A 13,484-nucleotide genomic window follows, 5' to 3' on the forward strand; every position below is an offset into this window, starting at 1 on the left:
GACCAAAGCATCATTATCCAGCGGCCCCGACGCCTCAATTCTCGGGATGGTCAATAAAGTCAAAGATTTGTTGGAGGACATGATGGATTAAAATATGAAATTTATTGAAGATGACGTCACAGAGATTTGACCCGGATCCAGATGATGACGTCACGGCGGGTTAGAATTTCCGCACAAAACAGAGGACTAAGGGCTAGTTTATAAGGTTTTTTAAGATTGACATGAATCGGTTCAAATCAATCTGGGGCCTAATGTTGGGGATATAATTATGTACATAAGCCGGCCAGGAGGGGCCGGGTTACGCAAAGAGAAGCCCATCTGAAGCCTGAGACCAAGATGTGAAGATGGCGGTTCAGTAAAGGGTCTAAAGGCCCACAGACGATTTAGGGCCCATGGTAATAAGCCACCATGAGGGCGCAACTTGTATTGTAAGGTAAAAATAACTAGTCACCGAGCCGGACATTGTTTATGAGCCGTCCGGGACTCTGTAAGCCGTAGGGCGTCAACCCGTGTATATAAGGGGACGGCCCGCTGGCGGCTTAGGACAAGAAACAAGAGATCGAGAACCGGGCATAGCGTATCTCGCTCCCTGGTCATCGAAACCTCAAGCAATTCCAACCCAACTAGACGTAAGCCTTCCTTCACCGTAAGGGGCTGAACTAGTATAAACCTAGCGTGTCCTTTGTCCCGATTAACCCCTTTAAGCTTCCTAGTTGCGATGGCTCCACGATCAAGTCCTTGCAAGAGGACATCTGCCGTGACAATTCCACGACAGAGGCGCTGCACTACTGGGTGCGGGCCCAAGGGCTGCCACGGTGGACAGGCGTGCAACGCCCCAGAGCTGGGCGTTGCACCGTATGGTGTGGCGCCTGCGTGGCGGGCGCTACACAAAAGGGTCAGTGCTGTGAAATAGTTTCACGGGCAGTTCATTCCGTGAATTTTTGTCCCAAGGTCAAAATTGTCAAATTTGCCGCAGGGCTGGCCTTCAAATTTGTCGTCAGACCCAGCCTCGCTTGACCGAACAATGTTGGGAGTAGCCTTGACTGAGTAAGCTTGACAAAGTGATTGCGGGCAGCAAACTTATACTCCATCCGTTCCCAAATATAAGTCTTTCTAGAGATTCCAACAAATGACTACATACGGAGCAAAATGAGTGAATCTACACTCTAAAATGTGTCTACATACATCTGTATATTGTAGTCCATTTGAAATGTCTAAAAAGACTTACATTTAGAAACGGGGGGTGTAGTTTTAGAACTAAGTTGTGCTATTGTTGGATATATCTTTTTCCAAAAAAGGCAGAATGCATACATTAAATAAAACCAGCATCTGCCAGAACTTCCTTGCAGTGAAGTCCTTGAAGAAATCAACACAGTTATCCGTTCGTGGCCAAAGCTCGTTGTTGTTCTGGGCCTCCGTCTCATCGGAGCAACCTTGTTGAAACTCAGGAGCTTGTAGAAGCAGTGGCCGAAAAGTCGTTGATGCAGACAAAAGATGCCGCCAACCACGAATTGGATGGGACAATGTGGATGGAAAGACGTCGGTGAGTGTGAATTGGATGGGACGATGTAGACAAAAAGATGCGGACGGCTGTGAATTGGATGGATAATTGTCCTGGAGAAGTCGGTGCGGAGGAGGGCCAAAAGACAATCCTAACCCCGACCCGACAAAGGAGGGGGACACAAACCTCATAAGTTCCTCAATGGAGCCATATCTGACTAAGCTTCATCAAGCAGAGATAGAACTAGAGAACGAAAAGACGATGCAATGTCATCCCTCTACATGGCATTGTCGTCGTGAACATACGCTGATAATCGCGTCAGACCAAGTGCCCATATATGCACTCCATCCTTCCACTCGTCGACACCGAGGAAGGACATCGACATGAGGAAAACATATGAACCATTATTCTCATCGCCACCCCCGTCCCAACTGCATCGACGATGAAGAACTTGAAAATTGCATGTAACACGGACCTGGATACTCAGATCCTTCCCCCATCCTACTGCCATCGTAGAGTCTGGTGGAGGCCAGGGTAACCCGCAGTGTTGGCGTCGGGTTGAGGGGAAAAGTTGGCTGCCTCATGACTGCCTCCTCTCTATCAAACCCTAGAATTGTGCTTTTTAGACTCTTATGTTTGTTGGATGGGCGATACTCAACGTCGGTCGATAGGCAAAAGCGCCAAATCGGTCGCCCTACCCAACGTTAGATGTCCTTGTAGGCAACTATTTGATCAAACTTGCTCATGTCCTCTCGTTTGTCCCTCACGGACCACATGTTCGCACCGCCCATCCCCACCCATGCACTCTGGCTGGATTTCAATGCCATTTGGACGAGCTCGCAGCACATGCCGCCTCAATCGCTGGCGAGGCCGTAAAACACGTCGCCGTGATTGCCGGTCATAGCACCATGGTTCGCCCGTCATAGCTCCAGTAGCCACTGGACGAAGCAAAATGCCTCACCGGTGCCAGCAAAAATGTGCGTCGGTCGCAACATCCTCGAAGCGTGCTCAGGCGCGCGGTGCTCGTCGTAGCTCCCCTTGTCGCCGATTGCAGCACACCGCGCCCAGATCAGCGAGGAAAGCGTAGAGGTTGTTGACATTTTTGTTGTGGGGTTTTACGCCGTCGTCCTCGACGTCTCTAACCACCTCTGACCTTGACACGCCAGACACTTACAAGATAAGGGTGAGGGTAGAAACACCATTGACCCTTGTGTTTCCCATGTATATGGTGTGATTGCTTTTGCTAAAGCACATCTCATAAGTATTGCATATCTAAATCCTATCTCATTGATCTTGCACGAAGATTCATGCGAGTATTTTATTTTTATTTTTCTTTTCTTTTTATACTTGATTGAGTCCTTTATATTTGCAATAATTAAAACACATCTAGATGTTCCTAGACATATCTGAAAAATCAAATCATAGAATACTCAGGGTAAGTCCATTGTAAACTTTCTTAGCAAGGTCAATATTTTGACCCCCGTTGGTATTGTGTTGTGTTGGTGTCCCTCTGCACTGCACTCCTATTGTTTAGCAGCAAACACGGAGTAGAGAGCAGACCGCCTCCGCTGCGCGCGCGTCCTTCCAAATGTCGCGCTCCCGAGCTCGGCTCCCTCCCGACAACTCCTCCCAGCCCTCCCTACCCACCCAAAACTCGCGACCCCATGCGACGGACTCGAGACCACGCAGCGTCGACGCCATGCACGCCCTCGTTCCACCTTCAGCTCCGGCTCCGTCCTTGTGATCGACCGCGCGCGGCCGCGTCCTGCACGCTCGCACCCAGCCTGTAGCGCCAATGGCGTCGACGGGGAAGAAGATGAACCAGATCCCTGCGCCGGCCGGCCGTCTCTGGGAGGCCAGCATCCGCAAGCTCACCAGCATCCGCCGCGGCGCTTCGGCCTTCCCCGCCGCCGTCGCCGGCGTCGACGGCCTGGTTGACCCTGCCGGAACCCTCGCCGTCACCTCCTCCAGCACCGCCTACCAGTACAGCGGCAGCGAGGACGCCGCCGAGGGCAATGGTGCCGAGGAGGGTGACGAGGAGGAGGCGGGGTCCTCGCTCGGCGAGCCCAGCCACTCGGAGCAGCTGCTCGACAGCGGGGACTTTTACCAGGGCGACCTGCGCGGGGACCTCCCGCACGGCACCGGCAAGTTCCTCTGGACGGACGGCAGCATGTATGAGGGCGCCTGGCGTTGCGGCCGCGCAGCCGGCCGCGGCAAGTTCTCCTGGCCCTCGGGCGCTACCTACGAGGGCGACGTCGCCGGCGGCTACATGCACGGCCAGGGCACCTACATTGGCGAGTTCGGGGACACCTTCGCCGGGCTCTGGGCCAACAACCTCCGGCACGGCCGCGGCACGCAGGCCTACGCCAACGGCGACGTATACGACGGCCACTGGCGCGACGGCCTGCAGGACGGCCACGGCCGCTACATCTGGCGCCACGGCCACGAGTACATCGGCACCTGGAAGGCCGGCGAGATGCACGGCTGCGGGACCGTGATATGGTCGGACGGCGACCGCTACGACGGCTCCTGGGAGGACGCCAAGCCCATGGGCCAGGGCACGTTCCGGTGGGCCGACGGCGGCATGTACATCGGCACCTGGTGCCAGGAGTCCGGCGTCACGCACGCCAAGGGCGTCTACTACCCGCCGTCCGGAGGCCCCGCGGTGCCCGTGCCCCGGGAGCCCCGCGACGCCATCACCAAGTTGCTCGAGGAGCTGGAGGTTACCGAGGGGAAGACGGTGTCCCTACTGCCATCGCAGAAGATCCTCACATGGCCCGGGGTGGAGGCCGTGCTGAAGAAGCCGGTGTGGCGGCCGCCGGAGGTCAGCGCCGACCAAGGGAGGGTGTCGGTGTCGAGCGTGCGCCGGAGAAGCAGCGTGTCGGACCTTGACAGTCTCACCACCGGGGAGGACGGCGGCGAGGATGCCAGCACTCGGGCGGACCGGGCATGGTCGCGGACGCTCTCGTGCATCCGCGCGCCGCCAAGGCCGGGGAAGAAGCAGGGGGAGACGATATCCAAGGGGCACAGGAACTACGAGCTCATGCTCAACTTGCAGCTCGGCATCAGGTCTCTTTCCTTTTCCTCTTCTTGGCTAGCTACCACCATCACTGCACCGCATCCATTGCCATTTCCTCTCTGTCGTTGCTGGCTCATCCATTCATATCCATTTTGCCGCCGCCATTTCTGTGCATAGGCATGCTGTGGGAAGGCAGTCAGCGCCGACATCACTGGATCTCAAATCGTCAGCATTTGATCCCAAAGAGAAGGTGTGGACAAGGTTTCCTCCCGAAGGATCCAAGCACACGCCGCCTCACCAGTCGTGTGATTTCCGGTGGAAGGACTACTGCCCGTTGGTTTTCAGGTCTGCTGCATGCATGCTGTCTCTCACCTGCTTCCCATAGTAGTCTCCAAACACGGCGCTATAATTTCTTCTTCTGTGATCCGACGCAGGACATTGCGCAAGCTCTTCGACGTCGACCCCGCGGATTACATGATCTCGATATGCGGGGATGATGCGCTCCTTGAGCTTTCATCACCCGGCAAAAGTGGAAGCTTCTTCTACCTCACCAACGACGACAAGTACATGATCAAAACAATGAAGAAAGCAGAGGTCAAGGTAGGTTCTTCTCTCCTCTTTTTTTTTTTTTTTAAAAAAAAAAGGTTCTTCTCTCCACCTTAGCTAGCCCACACACGCAAGTTTTAAGCATGTCTGAGATGGATCACGGTTTTGATCATCGACAGGTGCTTCTTAGGATGCTTCCGGCCTATTATAAACACGTCCGCAACTACGACAACACTCTAATAACAAAGTTCTTTGGCCTGCACTGTGTTAAAATCACAGGGGGCATTCAGAAAAAGGTCAGGATGCTTTCAGAAATTGGCCAGTGTATTGAGATTATATATATTATCACTATATATAATATATAATATGGAATGCAGGTTCGGTTCGTGATAATGGGGAATCTTTTCTGCTCTCGCTATTCAATCCATCGGCGTTTTGACTTGAAAGGATCTTCGCTTGGCCGCATGACAGACAAGCCCCTTGATCAGATTGACGAGACCACCACGCTCAAGGATCTTGATCTCAATTTCATTTTCCGGTTAGCAGGATCCTGGTTCCAGGAATTCTGCAGGTACATCTCCCATCTGCCGGATTGCACAGGATTCTGTTTCCTCTCATTTTGTTACTTACATGTACCATAAATAATCTTATGTAAAAGAATCGCAACTGTATTTGAAGAGACCTAAGTACCCACTCTGCTCACGACTCTCTATATTTCTTACCAGGCAAGTGGACAGAGATTGCGAGTTGCTGGAGCAGGAGCGGATCATGGATTACAGTCTTTTGGTCGGCGTTCATTTCAAGGATCGGTGCAAAGATACGTTGCCCCCATGACTGCTTCTTAAAAATACATGCAATTAGAAAACTATTCGGTAGATACATTGGAAGCCACGAGCCTGATTTATTCTTCTTCCTTTTTCCCCTTCTTACAGACAGCGGCAATGCTGACAATGGGACACCTACTACCACGGATGAAGATTCTGAGCAAAAAAGGTATCTACACCATACATTTTAGAAGCTTTGAAGAATCATAAGATGCTTTACGTTGCAGTTTTCCTTCACTCAGCTTAGGCTGCTCACTTCATGCCAGCAACTTCTGCATTGCATTCATCTTGATATTGTGACAAACATCGACCTCATTGGTGCAGAAAAGCACAAGAAAAACTAGGCATTAGCATGCCCTCAAGGGTGGAGAACATAGTGAGAAATCCTGAAAGTGAATCCCTGCTCATCGGCGAGCCCACGGGCGAATTCCAGGACGTGATCCTCTTCTTCGGGATCATCGACATCCTGCAAGACTACGATATCAGCAAGAAGCTCGAGCACGCCTACAAATCCATGCAGTACGATCCCAACTCCATATCCGCGGTCGACCCGAAGCAGTACTGCAAGCGGTTCCGAGACTTCATTTTCAGGGCTTTCGCGGAGGATGTACAGTAGCGACTCCATTGACAAACAGAAGATTTATACTCAAGAGAGCAGACCTTAACAGTTGGCTGGTGTTTCTTCTTTGCCCACCATCCAGTATTCTTTTGTAGGTAACATAATCGATTCTTTCGGTTGTAGACGGCAGCACGTCGATATCACAGTGATTTCTTCTTCATGTATGTGTTCATAGACTTTGTACATCTACTGAATCTTCTCTGTGCTTATGTAATTAGATGTAGGGTGACTGTATTCATGCCTGTTGGTATGAAAATCATGTAGAACAGAGACTATTGTTTATGTAACCATTCCCTACTTGTTTTCCTCTTCTTCCAAAGAGCTATTCTTTGTGCATAGGGTCAATTCATCCATCACTATCAGTTTACCTAGTTACAACTTACAAACATATGCCTTTTTACCTAAATTAACCATCAGAAGTTTCTTTTACCAAAATTAATCATTAGAAGCTCACAAAACTTGCATTTTAGATCCCAAAAGAAGTTCAAAAACTGATTTTGGAATCCCAACAAAAGCTGAAAAACTACAGAGAGAATAGAAGTCCTAACAAGCATGCTAGAGATACTCCCTTGTCTGAGCTTATTGGATCTCCTCGTATTTAGGGTCACACTTTGACTATAAATTTAACTAATAAAAATAGGAAGTATACTATATGTTATAAAATTATACCGTGGTATTACTCTTTTTTTTTCGAAAAGGGGGATCGCCCCAGCCTCTGCATCGTAATTACTCTTTAAAATACACATTGAATATTGGCAAGTTTTAACATGCTCCTAATATCTCCCTTTGAGTTTATTAGTCCTTGTTGTATTTTGGAATAAAGTTTGATCACATATTTGATTAGCAAAATGTTAATGCATGTCACCAAAAATTGTATTGTTGCATTCATATTTGAATGTAGTTTCCGATGATATTAATTTTTGCTACTTATAGTATTTATAGTTAAAATCATGATCAAAATACGATCCAAAATATGGACGGGACTAGTGAAACAGGACGGAGGTTACATCTGGGATCCCAACGGAAGCTCAGAAATTACAAAGAGAACAAAAGTCCTAAACAATTAGGACGAGAAAACAAGGCCATACCACATTTGAGATCCCAACGGAAGTTCAGAAACTACAGAGAACAGAAGTCCTAAAACAAGACTGTCTATTGGACAGTCGGCTGAAAAGCAATTCGGTTTCAGTCAAATTTTTGAGCCAATCAAATTGCTGCAGCTGTATTTTCTGAAAAATGAACGCCCGCTGTTTTTTAGTGGGAAACGTATGTGCGCTGTTTGTATGTACGCTAATGGGTATCTCATTCAACTGTTCCCCTCACCCGATACCCAAAAAGACATAAAAAACAACTGACAAACACTCGTCCTGTTTCCCCTTTGCCCTCTTCTTCTCCTTTCCCTATGAATGCAAAAACCTTGGACGTACCCCTTTTTAGTGCCTTCTGTACACAAGAGGAGGAAATAAGTACTCAGTGAACCATGGATATTCACTAGGAAAAGGAATTACACAACTATAGCATAGATATTACATGGTGAAAAGACTAGATCTGCTATGTGTACAGTTACATTGTGGCAGAGGAGAATTAACAATTAATTTACAGTATACTTGCAGTAGAGTTACAGTGTAAACACAGTAGAAGCTACAGTCTACAATGTAATTTAGAGGAGTTACTTAATTGGTAGATTTCTTTACAGTGAAATTCACAGTGATTTACACCAAAATTACAGTGTAAATTACAATGCAAATATAGTATTTATTGTGAAGATTTACAGTGTAATTTATAGTAGAGTTACAGTGTAATTATGTTAGATTTCTTTACAATGTAATTTACAGTAGACTTACACTAAAATTACAGTGTAAACACATATTTACCACGAAAGATTTACAGTGTAAATTACAATAGATATGTAAATCAGTTGAATTACACTAGTATACATTTATAGTTTTACAGTGGAGTTTATACTGTCAATTTGCAATAGAATTACACTAGTAAAATATACAGTTTTTATAAACGAAACACTCTTGACCGTAAATTGCTCTCACAGTAAGAGAGCGCTACATGGATAAACCACCAAAACTATCTAGAAAAATGATGTTACCTGAACAAACCCCCCAACATACATATACAGTACTACAGTGCAAATGGTGGCTGAAAATGTAGTGAGTTTTGAATTACAATCACATAGAATTACTTGTAATATATAGTACATTTGTAGTGTAATTAACAGAATAATTGACATGTAACTACAGTAGAATTGCAAGTAATTTGCATGCAACTGTAAAACTAACTGAAAACTTACAGTGAACCACTAACTGAAGGAACATAACTGAAACACTAAACATTGGCAAAGCCCAAAGACATATAGAATATAGATGGATGTTACACTCCATAGAAAACCCCCAGAAAAATAAGAATATATAAGGATATGGAGCTGCTATTGCCAAACATAGACAAACCGGAAAAAGAACCTTTATGTGAGCTACTCTAAGTAATCACCGAAATTACAGTATACAATACATACAATGAACATTGCCCACTATAGTTACACTGAAATTACAGTATAGTAACACTGTAATTACACTGTAATCACAAATCAATTTTACTGTAATTACACTGTAATACCAGAACAAAATTCAGTGGAACTACAGTGAATCTGCTGTAAATATGAATTGTTGACGACAGTATAAATGCATTGAAATTTACACTGAAACAACACCGAAACTCCAGTATAATCTACGCTGAAATTACACTATGATCTACACTGAAATTATAATGAAATCTGAGACTGTAAGTTGACATTTTCAGAGATTACAACCTGGGCAGAAGTTGACATTCAGGTGTATTGACATGTTCTAATGATAATATGTTCTATCGAAATGATCCACCCCAATTTGCAGATGCATGGAATAAAGCAAACAAATCAATGAAGAGGACGTGCTAACATTAGGGTCACAGGAAGAAATGTGTCTCCTAAATAATGTAAGATCGACTCGCATGGGTTTGCGGTAGCAAAACAACAAAATCTGCACAGATATTTAAGTGCTCCTCTATGAAATATTAGAAGTTTAAGAACCACATTTGATTTCAGGGGATCAAACAATAACAACTACCGGGGGGATATCAGAACGAACGACGATAAAATATAAGAAATGACAAGGGGGTACATTGCTACATCCAGATTAAAAGCTACATATGCAACAATCAAGGAGAGCCAACGAATCGACTGCCTCCATCTACAGCAAACACCGGTGGAATTCAAGCTGATGCAACCTCATCAAATGCCATGGCAAAATGAAATCACAACATCTGCACCTACGTATTCATCAACCTCTACATCTACACATACACCTGCATCTAAGAAAATGATGGAAGATCTGGACGGGGCATGAGCACAGAAACATGAAATCGAAAAGATGGAATGGGGAAGACAAGTTCCACGAAGCACATAAAGCTCGGGGAGAGGCAGAGCTCGCCATGGACTATGAACAAAATTGCAAAGGAATCACCTCTTCCGCTCTGCTTCTGTAGCTCTCTCCTCTCCCCTCTCTCTCTTTCTGCCCAAAGAAGACAGCACCCCCGACATGTGCAGTAGCGGGCTGACCCGAAAGTAGAAGTGCGCCCGACATGAGAAAACCGCCCCGAAAATAGCCAGCTCCAGCGTGAATCTCTGCAAAAGATCGAGCGGCCAACAATTTGAATGAAAGCGAATTGAAAATCAGTCGACTGAAAAATAGCAAACCCGTAAAACAATTATGCTACAAACAAGGTCCATGGGGCCAGGGCAGGCCACCCTACAATTCTACAAAGTTCTTCTACATATCATGCACGGAGAAGCACCGCGTCACTTGCTCCGTCAGCCAGTCCATTGCGCTTCTCAGTCGCCCCGCTATGCCGATGGATGCCACGACGAGCACAGCGATGTACGCCGAGACCCCGACGACCAGCGCCAGGACGTACGCAGACGTCCTCACCCTCCGGCAGCTCCCAGCGGCGTATGCACCCATGAGTCCAAACAGGTCCAGGATCATGGCGGCGTGCAGCGCCAAGAGCGCCGGTGACGTGTCGCTCACCCTCTTGATCAGCAGGAGGACCATGATCACCAGGGACGCCATGAAGGACGTCGCGTTGCAGTAGAAGAAGGCCTTGTACCGGCGCGGGTAGTTGCTCGTGAGAACCGGATCGCCGGCGACGTGGCCGGTGGCGTCGCCCCAGAGGCCGCCCGGCGGGCTCATCGCGGCCTGGTACGTGACGGCGGCGGCGAGCGCGGCGAGCAGCAGCAGGTACTTGGGCAGCTTCTCGTCCCAGAGATCACGCGCCCCTCCGGCGGCGACGCCCGTGCCATGCCGCCCGTCGCCTCCGGCTTGGTCTTCGCCCGCGCCGAGCTTTGACAGGAGCCTCTTGGCAAGACCTCGCGCCGTCTCCGACAAGACCAGCGTGACCTGGAGAAAGATGCAGAGCAGAACTGCGAATGTGAGAACGAGGACGTAGATCGAGGTCGACACCTTCCGGCAGCTCCCGGCGGCGAAGGCGCCCATGAGGCCGAGGAGGTCGAGGATCACGCACACCCGCAGTCCGTAAGACCGTATCCCTCTCGCCGAGAGCTTCCTGTTCGCCAGCAGCATGATGACGGCAAGGGACGCGACGAAGGCCGTCGCGTTGCAGTAGAAGAAGGCCACGTAGCGGCGCGGGTAGTTGTCGTTGAGCACCGGGTCGCCGGCGACATGGCCGAGCTTGCTCTCTTGCCAGAAGCCGCCCGGCGGGCCCATGCCGGCTTGGTAGGTGAGGCTCGCCGCAAGGATCGCAAGAAGCAGCAGAAGCTTGCGCCTCTTCTCCAGTGTCCGTTCGACGTCCGCCGCCTCCTCCTCCCCCTGCTCGGGGTGCTCGAACAGCTCCTTGAGCCAGCTGGGTGCGCATTGCTCCATCTTCTCGCTCAACGCTTGGATCCATGCCGGGCGAGCCGGCCACACTTCTAGCATGAAGACCACGACATGGATGCCGACGTAGAAGAACACAGGAACGACGAGCAGGGAGACGTACACGGATTTGGACACTTGCCGGCAGCTCCCGGCGGCGTAGGCGCCGATGAGGCCAAACAGGTCCAGGATCATGGCGACCTGCAACGCGCAGTACTTGATCCCCTGGGTGCTGAGTATGTTGCTCAGGAGGAGTATGAGGATGACGAGCGACGCGACGAAGGCGGTGGCGTTGCAGTAGAAGAAGGCCAGGTATCGCCGGGGATACGTGATGTGGAGGATCGGGTCGCCGGCGAGGTAGCGGTGGCGAGCGTCGGCGGCGGCATCGCCTTGCCAGAAGCCGCCCGGCGGGTTAAGTCCGGCTTGGTATGTGACGCTCGCCGCAAGAATCCCGAGCAGCAGCAGATACATCCGCGACTTCCTCAGAATCTGGTACGCGTCGTCGTTGCCGTGCACGGGTGCTCTGCTTTGCTGCTGCTGCTGACTTTGCTGCTCCAATCTCTCAAATTTGTTGAGGTACCTTTCAAATGCTTGTTGCACGTCGTGGATCAAATTCTCCACGGGCTTGCAAAAGAAGACGAGCGCCTGAATGGCGATGTAGAAGAGAACGGCGGCCACCAGCGCGACGACGTACATGGAGGTCTTGATGCTCCGGCAGCTCCCGGAGGCGAAGGCGCCCATGAGCCCGACCATGGCCGCGCCCGTGCACACCCAGAGCGCGCATGACCGGAACCCGTGCTGCGTCACGGTGTTGCTCATGAGCAGCATGACGACGACCAGCGACGCGACGAACGCGGTGGTGTTGGAGTAGAAGAAGACCATGAAGCGGGACGGGTGCTGGACGCGGAGCATGGGGTCGCCGGCCAGGTGGTCGCTGTCCTGGCTGCCCGGCCAGAACCCGCCCGGCGTGCTGACACCGGCCTGGTACGTGATGGTCGCCGCCAGCGTCGCGAAGATGAGCAGGTACTTGCGCGCGCGCTCCACTCTGTCGGCCGGCGTGACCTTGTCGCCGCGCGCTGTCGGGGCGAAGAGCACGAAGACGAGGACGTGGGCGGAGACGTAGCAGCCAACCAAGGCGACGAGAACGAAGACGTAGGCGGACATGGCCGCGTCCCTGCAGCTGCCCGCGGCGTAGGCCCCCATGAGACCGAACTGGTCGAGCAGCATGGCGGCCTGGAGCGCGCGCAGCCACCGCCGGCGGTGGGCGAGCGAGCGGACGAGCAGGAGGTTGACGATGACGAGGGAGGCGACGAAGGCGGTGGCGTTGCAGTAGAAGAAGGCCTTGTATCGGCGCGGGTAGGTGACGAGGAGCACCGGGTCGCCGGCGAGGCGCGCGCCTTCGTCGGCGTCGTTGTCGGGCCAGAACCCGCCTGGCGGACTCAGCCCCGCGGAGTAGGTGACGGAGGCCGCGAGCGTGGCGAGGAGCAGCACGTACTTGCGCAGCTCCCAGAGGAACTCCGCCTCCGCGGTGGCACCGTCGACGTCGATGCCGGGTGGTGGAACGGCCACTGCCGTAGCTACCCTCTCGAGGCTAACGTCAAGAGCAGCAGGCGCCGCCATCGCCGGCTCCCGGCGTCTAGAAGTTCGGAGCTCGTGAATGGACAGAGACAGACGCTCGCTCTCGCTTGTTGCCAAGCTCTGAATGTGAGCAGCTCAGTGGCGAACTAGGGGTGGTTTTATTGAGATTTGAGAGCGATGGTCCGTGGTCGCGAGGAATGTTCTTGGATGATCGCGAGGGGATCGTGGAGATATCACGCCAATTTCGCGGGAGCGAGGACGCGGTAAGAACGTCGGTCTTGTCACGGCGACGCGGCCGGCGAAGGGAGGACGGTGAGTGCTAAGCTGACTGCGGTGGCACACTCGTGGCTTTCGGCGGCATCGAAAATACACGAAAAAAAGCAAGGTCCGCGCATACAGGTACTTTCTAAGGCCCTGTTTTGTTCATAAGTTTTAAGATTTTTTTAGTCCCAACTTATAAGTCTCAAGTTTCTAAAAAATC

At 50.7% G+C, this 13,484-nt stretch overlaps 2 protein-coding genes across 2 annotated transcripts; one reads left to right on the forward strand and one right to left on the reverse strand.

The window, feature by feature from the left end:
* The first annotated feature begins 3,153 nt into the window (after positions 1-3,153).
* Positions 3,154-6,828, forward strand: LOC125555879 (phosphatidylinositol 4-phosphate 5-kinase 6-like). Its single transcript, XM_048718688.2, has 8 exons — positions 3,154-4,570; positions 4,698-4,865; positions 4,955-5,120; positions 5,246-5,362; positions 5,444-5,637; positions 5,792-5,887; positions 6,003-6,059; positions 6,215-6,828. The coding sequence occupies exons 1-8, from the start codon at positions 3,297-3,299 to the stop codon at positions 6,504-6,506; spliced, it is 2,364 nt and encodes a 787-aa protein (XP_048574645.1). The 5' UTR covers positions 3,154-3,296; the 3' UTR covers positions 6,507-6,828.
* Positions 6,829-10,220: 3,392 nt separating this feature from the next.
* On the reverse strand, positions 10,221-13,151 carry LOC125508586 (uncharacterized). Its single transcript, XM_048673341.2, has one exon. The coding sequence runs from the start codon at positions 13,043-13,045 to the stop codon at positions 10,325-10,327; it is 2,721 nt and encodes a 906-aa protein (XP_048529298.2). The 5' UTR covers positions 13,046-13,151; the 3' UTR covers positions 10,221-10,324.
* Positions 13,152-13,484: the final 333 nt, after the last annotated feature.

This window comes from Triticum urartu, chromosome 5A (genome assembly GCF_056163025.1).
Source record: "Triticum urartu cultivar PI428250 chromosome 5A, HENAU_Tu73, whole genome shotgun sequence".
In the NCBI taxonomy this organism is placed as follows: Eukaryota; Viridiplantae; Streptophyta; class Magnoliopsida; order Poales; family Poaceae; genus Triticum; species Triticum urartu.

Coding starts and splice junctions, on each gene's coding strand:
- LOC125555879 (XM_048718688.2), top strand. CDS start 3,297: ATGGCGTCGACGGGGAAGAAGATGAACCAGATCCCTGCGCCGGCCGGC. Junction 4,866..4,954: donor TACTGCCCGTTGGTTTTCAG/GTCTGCTGCATG, acceptor GATCCGACGCAG/GACATTGCGCAAGCTCTTCG. Junction 5,888..6,002: donor AAGGATCGGTGCAAAGATAC/GTTGCCCCCATG, acceptor TCTTACAGACAG/CGGCAATGCTGACAATGGGA.
- LOC125508586 (XM_048673341.2), bottom strand. CDS start 13,045: ATGGCGGCGCCTGCTGCTCTTGACGTTAGCCTCGAGAGGGTAGCTACG.